A 19,730-nucleotide genomic window follows, 5' to 3' on the forward strand; every position below is an offset into this window, starting at 1 on the left:
AATGAGCCAGTTTTGGATCTGACCGAGTGCGATAATCAAGCATCGAGACACCGTTCTGATGGTGTTGTGAAGGAACACGATCAACCGAGACCGCAACAATACAGAAAAGGGGACTTGAGTATGGCTTCTCACATGATGATACCTCAAGAAGATGAGAACCTTGATTATGACAGTAACGCTAGCTCTTCAAGCTTCGAGTTTCACCGAGCTCGTGGCGAGCGTTCGAATCAGAATCATGGCTCAAGAGCTTACCCTTCGAGACAAATGCCATCCAAATGGAATGATGCTGAGAAGTGGATAATGAGCAGACAGAACATGGTGATGAGGAAGAACAATCAAGGAGTTCAAACCTAACATGGTATAACCCTCTAGATCTATTGCTTTTGGTTCTCGATTTGGTGATTAGATTAGAATTTGGTTTGGTTTCGGATTGATAGAAGTTTGTGATTTTGGATTGATAAAGCTCTACTATTTTCTGTTACTTTCATGTTTTGTCAATGCAGACATTACATTAGAGATTATCCAACTCAGTGAGGTCTCTTATTGCTGCAATTGACAAAATTTTACTGATGAAAAAAGAGTTGCAGAGAGTGGAATCTTCTGGTAAAGCTTTTGCATCCGCAGGTTGTCCTCCAACAAAGCTTTTAGCTGATGTTCAGCTGCTTGATGATCTCATTTCTGTTTGGTTGCATTGGTGAATCTGACGTTTATGTGTCATGAACTTATGATTGTGCATGTAGAATTGATTGAAACAAAACTTATTAGCATTCTCTGTTTTGATTCTGAAGACATAGAGAGGCTGCATTGTTGATTTAGATTGTGCTTTTTTAAGACTACAATAGTGAATAGATCTGTACAAGTGTATTTTCTGTGTTTGTTGGTTGTGATTTACAGAAAAAAAAAATTCAAATTAAGAGACTCAAAATTAAAACCCACCATTGGAGGAGAAATTTTAGTTAAGATTCCCAAAATTCTTAGTCTACTAAAAGTACATAATATATTACTTAAAAATTTTAAGAGGCTCAAAAATATAACCCCCCATTGGGGTTGCCCTAATACATCCAAGTAAAAATTGTTAAATGATCATAAAACATTCAGGAAGGATTCTCATATATTTAGGAAGACTTTACCCAATTCAGGAAGACCTTCATAGAAAAATAATTTCATGACAAATTTCATAAAAATTCATGAAGACTTCATGAACATATTTACTGTTACAGGTTCTCTTTAACTTCAAAAAAATTTAAGAAGTAGGATGATCATAATACATTCAAGTGCAAACTCTTGACGAATAAGTATTATACAGATTTTACAAATGATCCATTGATGCGACTCGCTTCACCGTCGTGTTCAACTTTGGCTATGTACTATGCTTCTTGTCTATCATTTCTCCATGAAGTTGTCATATTCGATGGCCTTGTTCTTTCCATCAATTTTGTCAAACTTGGACACCTCAGCTCATGTAGATATATTATGTCCCTCATGTCCTTCTCAGACCTCTCAAAAATGGACTAAACCATTCCCAAAACAAACCACATGAGGGAACTTCCAAACAATGTTGCTATGTTATATCACTAGCAGAACCCCAAATAGATTCATGAAAACATTTAAACTTACACTGCACTTCTAAAGACTATAGGAAAGTGCAGTAAACCTCTTTGGTCCTCAACATGGAGACTTATCAAGTTAGTACAAGACAATAATTCAAAACTAGGCTAGCAAGAAAAATGAATGTAACTATAACGATTATTTATAATTTTAACTAGAACTAAAATAATGAAACCAAGAGATTCAATAAGATGATAGACATGGTAATAGAAATAAAAACTGATGATATGCCTGCCCCTAAGTATGAATCTTTTGAGTTTTGCATCTTAGGCAAATAATGAAATGAATAGATTAGAGAAATCATACAAATCACATCCTAAGTGTCTTGGTTTAAAGAGAGTAAGTATCATATAAAAGAACAAACATTGGTATCTAGAAGATCTGCTCCTCCTAAATCAATGATACAATCCTTAATGTTTTTTACTAAATCTTGTCTACCAAAGAATCTCTCGAGCAAGGCACCATATCTGTCAAAAAATTTAAAGACCACCTAGCTTAAAATTCATCATCTAGTTCAAATCAACACTTAAATTCATAATTTTCATCAATAAAAAGGATATCAAAATCACAATGTACTAAATTCATGAAGGATTTGGCTTCCATCAACTTCCACAAGCCAATCAGTGTTATTGAAGCATTTGCAGTTTCTATCACACACACCAGTTTCTATTTCTCTACAATGAGATTTCCAGTTTGAAATTGGTACCTGAGGGTGTTGATCTTGGTAAGAAGAGATGATTGGAACCGTCAATTTCTCTCAATTGGTACATAACAGTGTCAATCTTGGCCACCGAAGGTGAAACAGATCCATCCCTGCAACTCTGTTCGCCGTCGCGTTCAGGTTCGTCTCTATACTACGCTTCTCCTTCATCAATTCTCTAAATTGACCTGTCAAAGTTTTGATTTTCTTCCTTTGTCGTTATTGTGACCGCCTTTGGAAGTAACCCAACAATTTCAAACTCTGAAATCGAAGAAGAAGAAAGAGAAATTGAAAGATAAGCCAACAGATTTTGTACCTGATTGAAGCTTCATGGGAAAATCTGAGATCAGAAATGAAGATCTCTGATCGGAAAATTCATCAAGCTTCGCCGGAGAAAAATGTAAGAGAGATCGGGTTTTGATTTTTTTGAGTTTTTTTAAATAATAATATTTCTCTCTATTAATTACTAAATATTAAGAAATGTTAGTTTTGGAACATTCCAGCATGTGTGCTAGTTTTGGAACAAAAACCCAAATGTGTACCATTCTAGGGTATTTCTCATGTTTAAAAGTACTCCTAGTCTGATTATAATTTTGTTAACGTTAAAATACTTGATCTAACGAATTTACCCTCAGGACAAAGAAAAGGAAATATTGTATGCCAGTTTAAATCTACCTGAGACTTTGTCTTCGTGAATTTCCTTGGGATCAAAGGAAGTAGCTTCCTTTTATTTCCTTTTTCTGAAGTCTCTTACCGTCTATATATAATTTGGAGTGGGTATCAAATATACAACACGACTAAAGCCCCTCTCTCTCTCTCTATTTTTCCATAATCTGATATCTTGTGTTGAGTTTTAATAACCCTAGCTAGCTTACAACGTTTTGGAGCATTCAATTCAACAGACGAATACTTGATTGAAGAAGATGATGAAGATTGCGATTGCAACAGAGGAGAGATTATCTGATCTTCACCGTTTGGCATATTCTGCAATTAGAGCTGCGAATTCACATGAGGATGATCGCTGCTTTGATATTCTACGATACATGAAGCAGAGCTTGAATCTCTCTGTCAAAGATCTTTGTCATTCCAATGCGATCCCTCTGTTGGCGAGTCTGAGAGATCACGAAAACCCTAAGTTGCGAATGGAAGCTAATCTCTGTTCAAATCATGGATGAAGACTCTTTTTTACTCCAACGGACGAAACTCTTCTACTTGCAACAAACCTCCATCTAGGTCTCAGGAAAAAACCGCAGAGATTAAACAAATTGATGATGGTGATCGCAAGTCCTTTTCAGTTCAGGCAAAGAAACGTCGACGTCTAGTGAAATTATCTGACTTGAGGGACAACAACAATACTACCATATCATCTATTCCAATTTCCAACCAAGATTCATCTAAAACAACACAAGCCTGATGCTTCTGTTCAAGTATTGGACAAGACAGATGATCAGAGATCTAAGCCTCTTGAAACGAGAGAGATTCAACACAAGCCTGAAGAAGATTGCAATAAGACTATCGCAGCAAGGTCTCTACCAATGAAGCTTTCTGAAACCCCTATATCCAAGGCTCATGAAACGGGAAAAACTAAGCACAAGCCTGGCGTTTGCAAGTCTGTTTTACCAACATCAAGAACAACTCTCCAGATAAAGAAGAAGAAGCAGGCACCTTTGAAAGATTCTCAAAACCTTAAACACTGTCCAGCCTTGAAGAAGAACTCAACAGAGATGTTGGAACTCTTCGATATCACCCAAAAAAAACAGCGGATGTGGCCAAAGCAAAGGGACTTCTAGCGGCTAAAGCAGAGGCATCAATCTGTGTAGACACTCTCTCATTACTCATGGAATTTTGCATCAGCACAACTGCTACTGAAACAAGACGGATCATGCTAAGGCTTGAGAGTCTTACAAAACACAAAGATAGAAAGATCTGCAATTCTGCATCAGCGCTTCTTCACAGTTGGATATAGGTTCTGAATGTTTCTTATCTTACTAAGAATGAGTTATACACATATATATAGTACAAGGAAAGTCTAGGGTTTAATAATAATTACAAGTAGATCCCTAAGTTCTATTGATATATACTGATCTCCTATACACCCCCTCAAGATGGAGGGAGCTTGATGACTCCAATCTTGAAACAAGCTTCGTGGAACCGGGCGCGTGGTAGTGGTTTGGTGAGAGTATCCTGCCAACTGATCATGAGTAGAAACATGTGAAACACGAAGTTGGTTGGACTGAATTTGAGTTCGTATGAAATGGTAGTCAAGAGCGATGTGCTTCATTCGGGAATGGAAGACCGGATTTGCACAGAGGTACGTAGCACCAACATTATCACAATAGATGACAGGAGCAGATGGGAGGTTCAAGCGCAGTTCAGAATACAAGGAACACAGCCAACAAAGTTTGGCCGCAGTGTTAGCGACAGCTCTATACTCAGCTTCAGTCGAAGAACGAGCAACACCGGTCTGCTTTTTGGAGGACCAAGAGATTGGATTGCGACCAAGGTAAATAACATAGCCATTTGTAGAGATATAATCATCAATATCTCCCGCCCAATCCGCATCAGAGAAGCCATGTAGTTTAACAGGAGACGTTGAAAAATAGTGGAGTGAGCTAGGAGAAGAGGCATGAAGATAAATACCATGAGTCGTGGTACCCGCAAGATATCAGAGTACTTGTTTTGCAGCTTGCCAATGATCCTGAGTCGGGCGATGCATGAACTGAGACAGGCGACTCACAGCATAAGAGATATCGGGTCGAGTGAATGAAAGGTATTGAAGGCTACCCACAACAGAGCGGTATTTAGATGGATCATCAAGAAGAGCACCACTTGTGAGTGTGAGTTTTGGTGAGGTTGGTAAAGGCGTAGAAACAGGCTTTGCATCAGACATGTTGGCCTTGAGGAGGAGGTCATTGATGTATTTACGCTGCATGAGATGCATTCTGCGTTTGGACCGAGAGACTTCAATACCAAGGAAGTAATGAAGATCAACAAGATCCTTGATGGAGAAACGATCTGCAAAGGCGGTGAGGACAACATCAACGGTGGGTGAATGACTTCCCGTGACGATGATATCTTCAACGTAGACAAGGACATATGTGAGGTTAGAGCCTGAGCCATGAATAAACAAGGACGCATCTGCGAGAGAGTTAGTAAAACCAGAATCAAGAAGATGTTGTTTAAGAGCCATATACCAAGCGCGAGGAGCTTGCTTAAGACCGTAGATAGACATAGTGGGGTTGATCCTTGTCAACAAATCCCGGCGGTTGAAACATGTAAACCTCTTCAGTGAGGTCACCCTGAAGAAAAACATTGTTAACATCAAGCTGCTTGATGACCCAATTCTTCTTCACTGCAACATCAAGGACAGCGCGGATAGTTGTAGACTTGATTACAGGACTAAAAGTGTCAGCATAGTCTTTGCCATATTGTTGATGAAATCCTTTAGCAACCAAGCGTGCTTTGTACCGATCAAGTGATCCATCAGCTAGAAATTTTGTGGTGAACACCCACTTGCAACCGACTATATTTTATTTGACATCATGAGGCACCAGATACCATGTGAAGTTGCCCGTTAGAGCATCGTACTCAACCAAACACGCCCGTCCCCAAAACGGATCCTTAAGAGCTTGAACTATTGTTTTTGTTTCCGGAGATAAGGAGTTGTGAACTGTTGCATGTAGACCAAATTTTGGGTTGGGTTTGCCAATATTATTTTTGGATCGAGTTTGCATTTTGTGGTGATTTTGCGGTGGTTCAATATTTTGTGTTTGGCTCTGTGGTCGTGTGGAAACAGCTTGGCGTGGTGGGTGGTTTTGTGGTGGTTGAAGCTGAGTTGTGGGTTGCAACTCATTTTGTGGTCGAGCAGTGGGCTCAAGAGGACGAGGGTGAGTCTGAGTTGTGGGATTCAACTCATTTTCATGAGGACCAGTAGGCTCCGGAGACACTGAGGGAGAGGAAGAAGATGAAGAAGTAATAGAGATAGAGGACGATACATGTTGGTGAGGAGACGATGGCAGGTGAGGATCTGTAGAGGGGGGTCCATTACTCGTTGTCGGGGAGGCAGGCGAACTTTGGCGAGCTGGAGACTGATCATGAGCTCGAGTAGTGAGTAATGGTCCAGTAGAAGGAGCCACAGTTTTGTCACGTCGTTGATATGTAAACATTACAGGAGGTCTCGACAATGGTAGCGAGGGAGAAACAAAGGTATTAGCAATCGGTGATGACGATGGTGATGGCCGAGAAGGTGGTGACTATGGTGGGATCACTGGCGATGACGTCACCGGAGGCAGAGCCGGAAGCATTTGCAAGGGAGATGAGCTCGAGTATGATGGTGTTTCATTTGCATTTTGCAGCATCGTTTGTCGAAACGGAAAAGTATGTTCCACAAATTGAACGTGACGTAAAGTATAGATGCTACCAGAGGAAATGTGGAGGCAGTAGTATGCACTCTGCGTGAGAGAGTAACCAAGGAAGACAAAACCAAGAGAGCGAGCATCGAGTTTGTGATTCGTGTAGGGTCGTAGCCAAGGGAAGCATAAGCAGCCAAACACCCGTAGCTTCTCATAGTTTGGACTGGTTTGAAAGAGCTTCTGAAACAGTGATTGGAGACCAAGAACAAGTGTGGGCATCCTGTTGATAAGAAATACTGCAGTGGCAAATTCATATGGCCAGTGATCCTTGGGTAAGTTTGCTGTCGACATGAGTGTGAGACTTGTCTCCACAATGTGGCGATGTTTCCTTTCTGATAAACCGTTATGTTCTGGTTTATGAGGCGGTGAAGTGAGATGAGTGATTCCATGAGTCGAGAGTAGTTGCCGCAAAGCTATAAATTCGCCCCCATTATCCGAGAATAATGTCCCTATCCGTGTGTGAGAAATCGATTTTCAACTAAAGCCTTGAACGTAGAAAACACGGTTTTAACATCAGATTTGCGTTGAAGAGGATACAACCATGTGTATCGAGTGTAATGCTCAACAAGAACAAGATAGTATTTGTAGTTTTGAGTAGAAAGGATTGGAGAGGTCCAAACATCTGTGAAAACATATTCAGGAGGATATGTGGAGGTGATTGAAGACTGTGTAAAAGGTAATTTGTGACTTTTATTGATAAGACAATCTGAGCAACATAAGTGTTTTGAAGCAGAAGAAACAACAGGAAGGGAAAAAGTAGAAACAATAGTGTTTAGAATTGGAGGAGAAGGGTGACCCAATCGTGAATGCCACGAGAGAAGACTTGTTCTTGGACCCGACGAGGATAACATGGCCATAGCCATCGGTTGTGTCAGCGGCCACACATACAACTCTTGATCAGTTTTGCCTTGGAGTAATGGGACCCCCGTAGTCAGATCCTTCACCTGAAAGAACGCAGGAAAGAAATGAACAGATACTTGGTTAGCGTTACAAAGGCGATATACAGAAATGAGATTTCGATGTATATCAGGAACACATAAGACTTTATCCAACTTTAAAGATCGAGTTTGAGTAGGAAGAAGCATGGAACCAGTATGTGTAATAGGCATGGTAGAGCCATCAGCAATGGTCAGATCGTCACCACCATTGTAGGGTTGGTGCAAGGAGAGTTTTTTGAGGTCGGAAGTGATATGATGTGTTGCTCCAGAGTCGAGAACAGCGGTGACATTGGCACGGGGTTGCCACGGCGTAAACGGACTGGAGTTGCTAGAGGTAGCAGACTGCATGGAGAGAAGTTGATGACAGCGCCGAGCGCTGTGTCCCTGTGTGTGGAATAGTTGACACTTGCCCAAGTAGGGTCTTGAAGACCGATTGTTGGTGTTGCGGTTGCTGTTGCTGTTATAGGACTGCCAGTTGTTGTTGTTGTTGTTGTTGAGATCGGAAGCGGTTGTTGTTCCTGTTGTTGTTGTTGTTGTTGTTGTGGTAGGAGTTGTTGTTGTTGTTGGGACGATGTTGTACCATATTAGCAGAGATGGAAAATGGAGTTGGAGTGGCAGCAGCAACGGCAAGGAGCCTTGCTTCACGATTACGCAAGCGCTCATGAACATCAGCGATGGTTGGTGGAGAGCCCTTGCCCTCGATCTGGTCGACAACCGGTTTGAAGTCTTCTAGAAGACCTTCAAGAATCTTCTCAATTTGATCCTCATGATCCATAGGTTTACCAAGTGCAGCTAATTCATCAAAACGTATAACAAGGCCACGAACATATTCATCAATGGTTTTATTTCCCTTAGTCCATACCTTGAGTTGAGTGCGGATGCCTTGAACATGTCCACGACTTGGTTTGGCAAAGGTAGAAGCAAGGGTTTCCCATACTTCAGCAGTCGTGGTGGCGCGCGAGACCAGAGGTTGAACAGATGGAGACATAGCTCCAAGCAAGGAGCTAAACAAGAGGCGATCTTGACGTTTCCAGATGACGAAATATGGATTGGGGATAGAGATGGTTCCAGTGGTGACCGTAGGAGGAGGGGCAATGGTGGATCCGTCAAGGTATCCAGCAAGTTCATAACCATCAACCAAAGCGTGGATCTGAAGACTCCACATTAAGTAGTTGGTATCGGTGAGTTTGGTGACATTGCCAGTTGACAATGAAGAGCGGAATGGTTCCGTTTGTGATGACTTCACCTGTCGATGGAGAGGTAGTCATGGTGGCGGCGTTGTGTTTAGAAAAATTTTAGGGTTATTTTGATCGTAGGCTCTGATACCATATAGGTTCCGAATATTTCTTATCTTATTAAGAATGAGTTATACACATATATATAGTACAAGAAAAGTCTAGGATTTAATAATAATTACAAGTAGATCCCTAAGTTCTATTGATATATACAGAAAATTAAGGATCAACAACATTGATATGTGTGTAAAACTCAAGGATAATGTCATTAGCAAAAAGACAAGGGTCAGATATATTAGTAGACTTGTGAGACTTGACAGCTTTGGTTGTTTATTTCTTTTGGTAAATTAGACTAGTGTAGTCACCACTTAAATTCCATTACTCAAAAGCTGTGAGTTGGGAATATGTAGTAAGGATATTTCACTATTTCTCTTTGTATGGTTCAACTCGAGTGTGTTTTTCTTCTGTTAATATATATAACATTGAAATTGGAGTTTTTCTTCTGTAGCCGAGAGACAATACTAAAGTTTTCTTTGTTATAAGACAAAGTATCAAACAAAATGTGTAATAAAGGAACTTGTTCATTACAAGACAACTTTCCTCAAGAGGAAGACCACCAAAATCCTCCATTCCCTTCAACGGAGTCCTTTAGAATAGTCCCTGAGAGTTGGTTTCTTGACAGCTCCTTACCATTGGACAAAAAACAGAGGAATATGGCTGACTTGTGAAGGCATTGTTCGATAAGTTTGGGTATAACCGATGCCTTCAACAACAGACCAATGTTCATGAATTTGTGTTTCCAAAAAGATCAATGGTGGTCTATAGTAACTAGAAATCTTTATTCAATGGACTTCATATATTACAAAATGCGTATGCCAAAAAAATCAAACCGGAACAGTCATCTCCGCCACATCTCTGTTCCTCATCTTCTCTCGAAATCTCTTCAAGAGTCAAGACACTTGCCTTTAGATTCAGGAACCAAAAGAGTGAAAACAATCCCAAAGAAATTAATAGCACCAAGCATCAGCAACGAGTTCGTTGAATACAAATTGTAAAGACTATTACAATAGTCAATAACTGTTCATTAATGTTTCTAAAAAGCATTGGCTTTATTGTTTCATTGGTTTTTGGATTCAATTTCCATCTCTTATACTTTTAATCATTGATGTTTCTTTCAGGCCAAGCTACATCGTTAACTCACCAAACGGCAAGTATGCTTCTTGGTTTAGCATTAGAGTTCTGATATGGCATGTGGAAATTTACTGTGAGAATAAATATCTACGGATTGTGAAGCCACCTTGATGATTAAATCCAAACTCTTCTTCTGGCTTTGTTGAGAAGAGTTTGAAAGAAAGGCTGGTTCAAAAGTAAGGAATTGACACAATGTCAATGTAACTCTGCTTCTTCTTCTGGTTTTCTCCCAACGTACATTGAAAGAAACCCTTTTGGTGATGATTTTAGTCGCAACGCTTGACACATTAATCACTCTAACCTTGTATGTAAACAGCATGCAGTATGCCTTCATCCATGTCGTATAGCACGTGCTACAAGCGATCCTCAATATCTTAGAGGCTTAGAGCTTCTTCTTGAACATGAAGTGATCCTCAATATCCTCTGCATCGTAAAATCCACTAGTCTTTTTCATACTCATCAAATGGTATGTAGACAAAAAAAAACATACAAGAAGTTAAAACGATAAAATCTGTAGCCATTTATAGTTGAGACAAAATGAAATAATTTCTTGATTCTTCTAAGATTTTTATGTATTGCATAAACGAAGTAATTGCTACGGAAATTTCATTGGAGAAAGATGTAAATTGACGAAATCAAGTGAAAGTTTAAGATGATTGTTTAGGTTATAAAACTGAGTAGAAATTTGCAAAATCAAGTGATTATGAAAAACAAAATTAGCAAGTGGAGCGCTCAGAGTTAAGGAAGGATATGGGACGCATATGTGAGAATGACAAAGCTGTTGGCTTTATAACCACAAATAGCTTCATCTGCTAAAGAGACACAGACCAATGATCATGGCGGCTCAGGTTTCTTCTTGGACATTGAACAATCTTGTATGTCCTCACGACATTAAAAATCGATCAACCTCTACGAAGAAACCCTCAACCGCCGTACTCTTCTGGCTCATCTTCATGGCAGTTGAAGTTGTTGGTGGCATAAAAGCCATCAGTCTCACAATTCTTGCATATGCGGCTCATCAAGATTAAATGTAGAAGAAACTTTGGTTTGCCTAGAGACTAGAGTGGAAACAATAATCTCTTTACTTGAAGGTCATTGCCATTATATAATCCCTTCTCGTTGACTTGTTTCCTATACAATCACAATCTTTACATGCCTTACCAATTCTTGAGACTGTAACCATTCATGCTTTTCAAATGTTGCACCTGCTAATTTCATTTTTGATAACAAATACACATACACAATACACACGATACACATGTTGTACCAAAACACTGATTTATGCAAAACAATCATTAGATCGAACTCTCTTAAGCATCATGTTGGAAATTACATTTTGAAAGGAGTAAGGCATTATCGAATAGAAACTACCATGCAGGCTTTTACAACAAAACTGCTTTCTTTTTGGGTTCAAGAACTGGAGGGTCAATGTCTATCCCCATGTTAGCTGCAGTTCCTGCAATGATTCTCATAGCGGATTCAATGGTCGTGCAGTTCAGGTCAGGCAGCTTCTCTGCTGCAATTGTTCGCAGCTGATCGATTGTGATCACCCCAACTTTATCTTGCTGTGGATCTTTTGATCCCTTCTCAACACCTATTTCCAAAACTCAACAAATGTCAAACATCACAAAACTCCCAGGAAAAGACACAAAATGAGTAGACTAGAGATGCCACATCTCATACATGATATATTCAGAAACCTACATCACAAACATGATAATCTTTCCAATAACTATATCTTTGAGTAGAAGCTCAAGTAATGATCTGATGAAACTCGAAACAAAACAGAAATAGTGTAGCTAGCACACCTCAAGTTAAATTGATTCTATATTGAGAGGACAACATCACAAGTATGAATGATTTTGTTCTTGTACCATGCTATAAATTAGAATCTCTATAGTTGACAAAGGAGCAGAAGTAATATTCAACCATGCCATATAATCATTTCTACATAGGCAAACCAATTTATCAAAATGCACAATCATTGGTCACAAGTCACAAGGCACATTAAAAGAATACCTGCAGCCTTAAGCAACAAAACCGAAGCAGGTGGGGTTTTGAGGATAAACGTGAAGCTCTTATCCTGCAACCATACATATAAACTCCATGAAACGACCTCATAGAGCTATAAATCAGAGACAAATCACCATTCTAAAGCCACTCAATCACAAGTTGCAACACTTGAAAACCCAGCTTTGATGACAAATTACCACAATGTTACTCTTCTCTACCTTAATCAAACCTTAATCAAGATTGTAGTAAAAGAGCATAAACTCACATCGAAGACAGTGATTTCGACAGGAATGATATAACCAGCTTTATCAGCGGTTCTTGCATTGTAATCCTTGCAAAAAGCCATAATGTTAACTCCCTTCGAACCAAGCGCCGGACCGACCGGTGGCGCCGGGGTTGCCTTCCCCGCCTCTAAAGCCAGTTTAATAACCCCCACAACTGCAAAAAAAATCCCAACACAACAACCTCTCAATTAAGCCGAAGGAAGTAAGAGAATTTATAGGTTTTAAGGAAATGGGTAGTTAAAAGATTGAACCTTTTTTAGCTTTGCCTCCGGGTTTAGGTGGAGCCATGGCGATAACAGTGAGAAACCTCGGGGATGAAGAGAGAAGTGGAGACTGTTTCTTTCCCAGAAACTGAACCGAAACATTTGCTTTAGATGATAATTTAGCTGAAAGAGAATGTGAGAGTTTAGAGTTGGGATGTAGAGAAGACGAGGTTGAGCTGCAAAGGGTTGATAGAGTAGAAGACGCCATTGATTCTCACTGTGAAGGAAGGAAAGTGAGTGAAGAAAGCTGAAGGCGAGTTCACAGGATAGTCGTCTCCGGGGAAAAAATCCTATCCACTTTTGAGTTCTTGCTTTATGGGCTTAATGGGCTTTAACAAATAAGGCCTAAAATCCAGTACATTGACTTTTGCGTGCTCTATAAATAATGTTTATATAATGTTTAGCAGTTGACTTTGGGCGATAGTTAGATTAAGGTGTATTCTAGGTTTTGTTGTGTATTATTTGTTTTTTTGTTACGTAAAGCCATATTTACGTTTGTTGTTGTATTTGATTTTGGTTGCTATATTTAAGAGTATTTACGTCGTTTTATATATTGTTTTCGTTTATGTTGTTTATTTTTTGGTCTTCTATTTTGTATATTGACGTTTGTTCATAGGAAGTTTTGTGTAGGTTTTAAAATAATATGTGTTTAATAGCAGTCACCTCAATCGATGTTTCATACTCTGCAGTAGATATTGCAGGAGTAGTACGATGTCAAATTCTTGTTATAGACAAACGGATAAATAACAATAGCAAATACCTATTTTTCTACCGCAAGTGTTCCACATGCAGGAGTTGCAACAACAACTACTACTACTACTAAATCAACTAAATCAACAACTTGTATAGTAAATGTATTTGATATAAATGTGATATTAGTTATAGAATAATAATTAGTTAAAGTAATTGTATTGTGAATTTGGTTCAGAATAATCTTTGGGAAACTTTTGAAGAAACTAATAAGACAATTGAGATAAATAATTAAATACTATTTAACTTTTCTAACATCATTTATTTATTTGTTTTTTCCATAATACTTTTTATTTGGTAAAGTGAGACTGTAATTACTTAATCTAACCACATTTTTTATTTTAACTATTCTATTTTGTTTGCTAAGAAACTCTAAATTATTTACCCAAGTTAAGAAGTATGTAAATGGAAGTAAATAAAATTGTGAATTATATAATTTAATTGAATTATCTATATTAACATTTTTAAGTACATTTTTTGTTATAACCATTGAATTATACTTATTGACAAATTTAATCCGTGGTATACCATCTTATGAATTTTATGGATATAATTTTTTCACGGGTTGTATCTAAAAAACACTTAATTTACGGGATAAATTTAACCTCAGTGTAAATTTTTAAAAATAATATTATGATTATAATTTTCTCATAGGTTATTTGTTAAAAGCCCTACAATTTTAATTTATTCTAATCATTAAAAATTTAGTTCTGTATAAATGTAATGTTATTATAGATAAATTTAATTATCGACCCATGGTGGCTGCGGTATACTATTGGTCAATTTTTTAATATGACAATGAAAACATTATTATATATTTTTAAATAATGAACATCAAAAACAATACTAACTAACAAATGCAATTGAAAATTTTTAGGTATTTAAATATCGTTCCGCTGTGTATGGCAAAGTTAAAATTCTTTTTAAAAATTATATTTATACTTCTTTTGATATTTCCCTAAATACATGCAGCTATCAACCTAGGTGAATATCCATGCTACGCACAGGCTTATGTATAAAAAAATTAAATAATTATTTGTTAAACCTAAATGTTCTGGTTAAATCATCAATCTTAAGGAATTTATTAGGAATGATTTTTTCTTAACTTCACTTATTCTTTAATTTACTTAAGATAAGCATCTTTCATATCTCTGTAGCTGTTTATTTTCTTGAGTATAACTCTAGAGTTTGGTGTTGTTTTATATAACAAAATCATATGAAGACTCCTTTCGTCTTTACCTCTACGTTTTCTTGAACCAACATTTTACAGTTGTGAATTTTTTTAACTAATCTTTTAATCAAGTGAAAACTCCCTCTCTTCTGAATATATACTGTTCTTTCTCCACCATCGTTCTTTGGCTCCTCTTCTTTTTCCTACACACTTGTTTACATACAAACGTTAGAAATAAAAAACGTGCATTACCATTTCATATATAATACCCAGAAGGCCAGAAGGCAACTATAATATCACATCATTCAACATGAGGCCATTCATCAATGTTAAAACATGTTTTTCACCCTGGACCTGCAATAACAAAGAAAAATAAATATCTAGAGCCAGTAGATAAAACAATTATGCACATTACTTCACCTGACCAAGTAGTTTCATAAAGTTTCTTTCACAAGACGATTCAAATATTAGTATGTATATACATTACATATATACTTCTTCTTTTTTTTTGACAATCATTACATATATACTTTTTTAGATGAACTTTGATTCCCGTAGAAAGAGAACAAAGGCTCGAAAGTCGAGTTAAATCTCCAAAAGATACTTGTAGGAATATCATCACAGGAATAATGTTCCATAAAGATTTGGCCTCGTTAGCTCTTTCGTTCATATCAAATGCCAATAAGAGGGTATCGTATGTTCCCATTGTAGCGCCTTGCCATATGCTTAACATCCACTTAGCCACCCATATTTGTCACTAAACCAATCAACTCATGACGTCATATTTAGCGAAACTTACACTTGGATATAAGAAGTCGTACTACTATACTTGAATCACACGATGAAATTGGCTTCTCTTAAGAGTTGCAAAGACTTAGCTGCAACAATAATGGGAAAAATATGCCTCCCAATCTACCCCTTTTTTAAGAGTCTCCATACACAGCCTCTTTTTCATTTGGGAGTCCAAAGAGCTGCCAGTTGAGAGTTATACATACAGTTGGTAGTTCACCCTACTGTCCAGACCGAGCAGAGTAGAATCATTCTTCTTCCACACCTTTTATTTCCTTACTGATATATCACAATCAATCAGAACAAACAAAGTCAAAGATTACTCAAGAAAGAGATGGAACCAAACATAATTTAGAACATATCACTTGTAATGATTAGGTGGAGTGTTTTTGTGTGAGCAAATGATTATGTATTTATAGGTATAAGGTACTAAGGAGGATGACAATTACTTTTTAATGTCTATGGTGAAGATGAGAGAGTATGGGTAGCCTATGGTGAGTAGCCCGTTTTGGAAGAACAGTAAATGCCACAATTTAGGTTAAATTAAAGGTCGCAACATAGATCTTTCGACAGTTACAATTTTCTTTTCGCAAACGTTTGGAAGAGAAAGAGTGAGCAGAAACGAAAAAGTCTTAGTAAAACCATCTGGCTGAGACTGGTATTACTGTGAAGGGCTGCAGTTTTGTAAGGCCCTAGAATGTTTTGTTTTGAAAGGCGAAGTTTTTTTCAAATTATTGACCAGAAAGGCTGTGTCAAATAACGATTCAATTTTTTGAAAAACATCAGATAAACCAAACAAAACACAGCAATTACAGGACAACTCAAAAGGCAAATTACTTTCTAGAGTTTTTAGGATTCATATGAGGAAATATATTAAAGAGGGGGAATACCTTGACATAAACAATTTTGTGAATTTAGCAGTTGTGGAAGTAGCTGAGTCGGGTGGCTTAATGAGCTCATCATCCTCGTTGCCTAAACTGGCTGGAGAAGGGTCTCTTTTTTTTTTGTTTCCTCATCTCTTCAATCTTAGTCAAATCCAGAGAGTAGTCAGGCAATGTTCCTCCTCTTTTTTGGTCCCAATCACCAAACTGTGGCACTGATAGGGACGGAGTGTTCTCCTGCACAAACACTAATCCGAAACAAACATATCAAGTAACTATAAAAAGGTTTCATATTTGATTCGTAGACTTAACAAAATGAAATAAGTTAAAAAAGATAGCTATTTACAAAGCGATGCATCATGAGGCATAAAGATGAATACTCAAAGAAACAAAAGCCAAAGTTCTTAACTTGGATAAAATCACAAGAATTGATTAAATCAAACTAATTGAAGCCTTGTCAAGATAGATGAAATTGAAGCCAAACTACATGCATCATCAAACCCAATCAAACTGTTTTTTTTTTGTTTACCAGAAAATAAAAGATGGTGTGTCGGGTCCCCAGTATGTGCTGCTGCTTCGTCGCTGTCATGTGCTCCTGCAATTAAAAGTAATGCAGTTGAGATTCTTCCTCTGACCAAATCCACTCTCTCTTATCAGAAAGTGTTGACAGAACCGATAGAATCATAGAAGACAGAGAGGCTGAGGAGCTACGGCGCCGCTTCATGTATCGACATCGCTTTAGTCACCGTTGCCACTTCTCTCTCTGCCACTATCTTCACCGTCGCTAAACGGAGCTGCTTCTTCTATCGGTAGTCCTTTCATCTCCGTTCAACGCTTCCCTCTGAGCCGCAGGACAAAGGAAGCAGTTGCAGGTGGTGTCTATGGCTTCTGAGGAAGAGAAGCTCACTCGTCGCAACCCTCTCGATTTCCAGATCGTAATTAGATTTCCTTTTCGAAATTGGCTCTACAGATTCTTAGGAAAAGACAAAGTTGGCTATTTTTTAATTTAATTCATTGCAGCTAGGCTGATACTGGTTTGCAGTAATGGGCTGCATTAGAATTAAGCCCAAATTTGGTTTTGTTTGTTTTAAAAAGAAATGAGCGTTATTCGTATGGAGAGTACACGTGGGGTGCTGACGTGGCTGCACCCGAAAAGAGAAAAAAGATAACTTTATATATATAGATTATGTTTCTTTAATTAATTACTAGGTTTTGAGTAGCGTGGGTTTATTTGATATATTTTGATAAAAATTATATATGATTGATGACGGTAATAATATATTATCTCATAAAAAAAATTCAAATTTGTACTAATGAAAAAAAATAAATTTCAGATACACAATCTTTTAAAATATAAAATCAGTTGTGTTATAAAATCAAATCTGATAAAAAAACTCATAAATTTAACTCGACGTCCAGGCGAGGCAAATCAAACTGATGACCTCACATATCCTAAACCATTTTTTTGACCACTAGAAAAACGAAACAATTTTATAATCATGAATATAACTCGTTTTCATATTTAATTGATCGCTACCCACCTATGCTTTCGTGTTTTTTATTCAATGTTTTCTTATTTTTCATATTCTTTCTTGTCATTTTCATTGTCAAATTTTGTGGTAATTGTCATCGTTACTTTTACTATTTGGTTCTTCGTTATACTCTTTTTCTTCTTCTTCTTGTCAACTTCTTCACATTCTTCCACTGAAAAACCTTTTTTTAAGACTACCACACAACTTGTTAACCCATCAAACTCCAAGAACAAAATCATTTATTTTCCCATAAAATTTGTGAAATTCATGAAGACCAGCATAGTCAACACATGCACCCAATTATTGATAATTTTATCCATATACTTATTTGGTTTTAGATCTACGCGTTTAGAAACTTCTCAAACCAAAATCCTTACTTTGGTTTATAATATTTTAAAAACATAATAAAACATACTAATAATTATTTATTTAATATGAATCATATGATATATAGAAATATGAGTACACTATAAGAACATATTAATTATAAATAAATAATATCAATTATATTATATCATCAAATAATATCAACCGTATCATATTATCAGATAATCGTAACATTATATAACAGTAACCGCTTGAACCGTAACCGTATTTAAACGTAACTGTTTAACCGTTTATTAAACGGTTCTGGTTAAGGTTTAAAAATTTCTAACCATAACCGATGGTTAATAAACCGTAACCGTGACAACCGTAACCCTTGTCATGCCTATGTATAGCTAATAAAACATGTGTGTTTGTCGTCCATCTTTCTTCTTTAAACCTCAAAATTTGACTCAAACATCAAATTAAGGTCTTGCGATGTCAATCCTTCTTCCTTAGATCCAAAAATAAAAAAATAATAATAATAAAATATCAACTCATCTATAAAATCATACACAAAAATGTGTTTTACAGCTCATAAGAAATAAAAAGCACAAATGTAGATAAATAAGATAATTTATGTTTTACATCAATATTTATAATATTTTAAACTTTTAAAAAGTTTCGAAATATAAAATTTGAACCTTTAAAAAAGTGTCAATATTTATAATATTTTAAACTTTTAAAATTTAAAACTTATAATATATAAAAACTTTTTAAAAGCTAAGAACTTTTAAAAGTTTCAATATTTAAACTTTTAAAAATTTTAAATATTATAATATTTTTTTGAAACTTTTTAAAGTTTTAGTTTGATCAAATAAAAAATCAGATCAAACCATATAAAACTTTTAAACTTGGAAGCCTGATAAATCAAGCTTTCCTGCTTATTCGTTGTTGGAGGCATATTAATCTTATTTATACTGGTTCTGAACTATTGTCTAAAAAATTTCTAGCCGATGTGGGATATTATGCATAGTTTTTTTATTTCCATAAATTTAAAATTTTCCGTTTTCTAAAAAATTCTGGAAATTTAAAAAATGTTAATAAATGACATGTCAAATCATGATAGGTTGTTTAAAATAATTTTTAATATATAATATTCTGGAGATTTTAGAAAATGTTAATTAGTGACATGTCTTATCACTATTGGTTGTTTTAAATACTAGGTGGACAGCCTTAGGAGTTTATAGCTCCTACTTTTTATTAGTATATATTTGTATCAATTCTTCTTAATTACTTTTAACATATTATTCTCATTAACCAATTTTCGGAAAAGAAAAAAAAAAAAAATCAACTACTAATTTTTTATCTCAATTTTTCTAACACTCTCCAATCACACAAACCCAATATAATTCGAATAACGCCACCCATAAGATGATTTATTAGAGAATCTAAGCATTTTCCACTACGTGATACACCCCATTCACCTAAGAATAAGAAACATTGTATTTTAACTATTCTGTCAATAGGTTTTATTAATTAACCACTTCTTTTGTTCTTATGATATTTTACTTTGGGACCTTCCAGATTACAGTAAAAGACCACAATCCCGTATATATAGCATGTTGAGCATAAAACTAATTAAGATATTGGGAGGACA

General features: G+C 36.5%; 2 protein-coding genes and 1 long non-coding RNA gene across 5 annotated transcripts; 1 reads left to right on the forward strand and 2 right to left on the reverse strand.

The window, feature by feature from the left end:
• The first annotated feature begins 3,231 nt into the window (after positions 1-3,231).
• Positions 3,232-4,274, forward strand: LOC147923735 (uncharacterized). The gene is made up of 3 exons (XM_087496535.1): positions 3,232-3,466; positions 3,737-3,917; positions 4,010-4,274. Exons 1-3 carry the CDS (start codon positions 3,232-3,234, stop codon positions 4,272-4,274), a joined length of 681 nt encoding a protein of 226 aa, XP_087352661.1.
• Positions 4,275-11,273: 6,999 nt separating this feature from the next.
• On the reverse strand, positions 11,274-12,998 carry LOC147923736 (large ribosomal subunit protein uL11c). Its single transcript, XM_087495947.1, has 4 exons — positions 12,633-12,998; positions 12,363-12,535; positions 12,104-12,167; positions 11,274-11,678 (listed from the first exon to the last, which is right to left on the reverse strand). Exons 1-4 carry the CDS (start codon positions 12,850-12,852, stop codon positions 11,467-11,469), a joined length of 669 nt encoding a protein of 222 aa, XP_087352073.1. The 5' UTR covers positions 12,853-12,998; the 3' UTR covers positions 11,274-11,466.
• A 1,959-nt stretch (positions 12,999-14,957) lies between these two features.
• LOC147923737 (uncharacterized) lies at positions 14,958-17,211 on the reverse strand. Of its 3 annotated transcripts, none has more exons than XR_015585969.1 (4): positions 16,947-17,211; positions 16,765-16,830; positions 16,245-16,483; positions 14,958-15,633 (listed from the first exon to the last, which is right to left on the reverse strand). It is a non-coding gene; the product is annotated as an uncharacterized LOC147923737 (long non-coding RNA). The 3 variants fall into 3 exon arrangements; XR_015585970.1 differs by having other exon boundaries at positions 16,909-17,211; XR_015585968.1 differs by lacking the exon at positions 16,947-17,211 and having other exon boundaries at positions 16,765-16,905.
• Between the last annotated feature and the right edge of the window lie 2,519 nt (positions 17,212-19,730).

This window comes from Camelina sativa, chromosome 17, assembly GCF_030686135.1.
Source record: "Camelina sativa cultivar CO46 ecotype springtype chromosome 17, ASM3068613v1".
In the NCBI taxonomy this organism is placed as follows: Eukaryota; Viridiplantae; Streptophyta; class Magnoliopsida; order Brassicales; family Brassicaceae; genus Camelina; species Camelina sativa.

Excerpts from the sequence above, each read along its gene's own strand:
- LOC147923735 (XM_087496535.1), top strand. The coding sequence starts at position 3,232 with ATGATGAAGATTGCGATTGCAACAGAGGAGAGATTATCTGATCTTCAC. Across the intron at positions 3,467-3,736 it reads GCGAATGGAAGCTAATCTCT|TATTGGACAAGACAGATGAT; the intron begins GTTCAAATCATG and ends CTTCTGTTCAAG. Across the intron at positions 3,918-4,009 it reads CACAAGCCTGGCGTTTGCAA|CCTTGAAGAAGAACTCAACA; the intron begins GTCTGTTTTACC and ends AACACTGTCCAG.
- LOC147923736 (XM_087495947.1), bottom strand. The coding sequence starts at position 12,852 with ATGGCGTCTTCTACTCTATCAACCCTTTGCAGCTCAACCTCGTCTTCT. Across the intron at positions 12,536-12,632 it reads CGGAGGCAAAGCTAAAAAAG|TTGTGGGGGTTATTAAACTG; the intron begins GTTCAATCTTTT and ends TTTTTTTTGCAG. Across the intron at positions 12,168-12,362 it reads TCGAAATCACTGTCTTCGAT|GATAAGAGCTTCACGTTTAT; the intron begins GTGAGTTTATGC and ends GTATGGTTGCAG.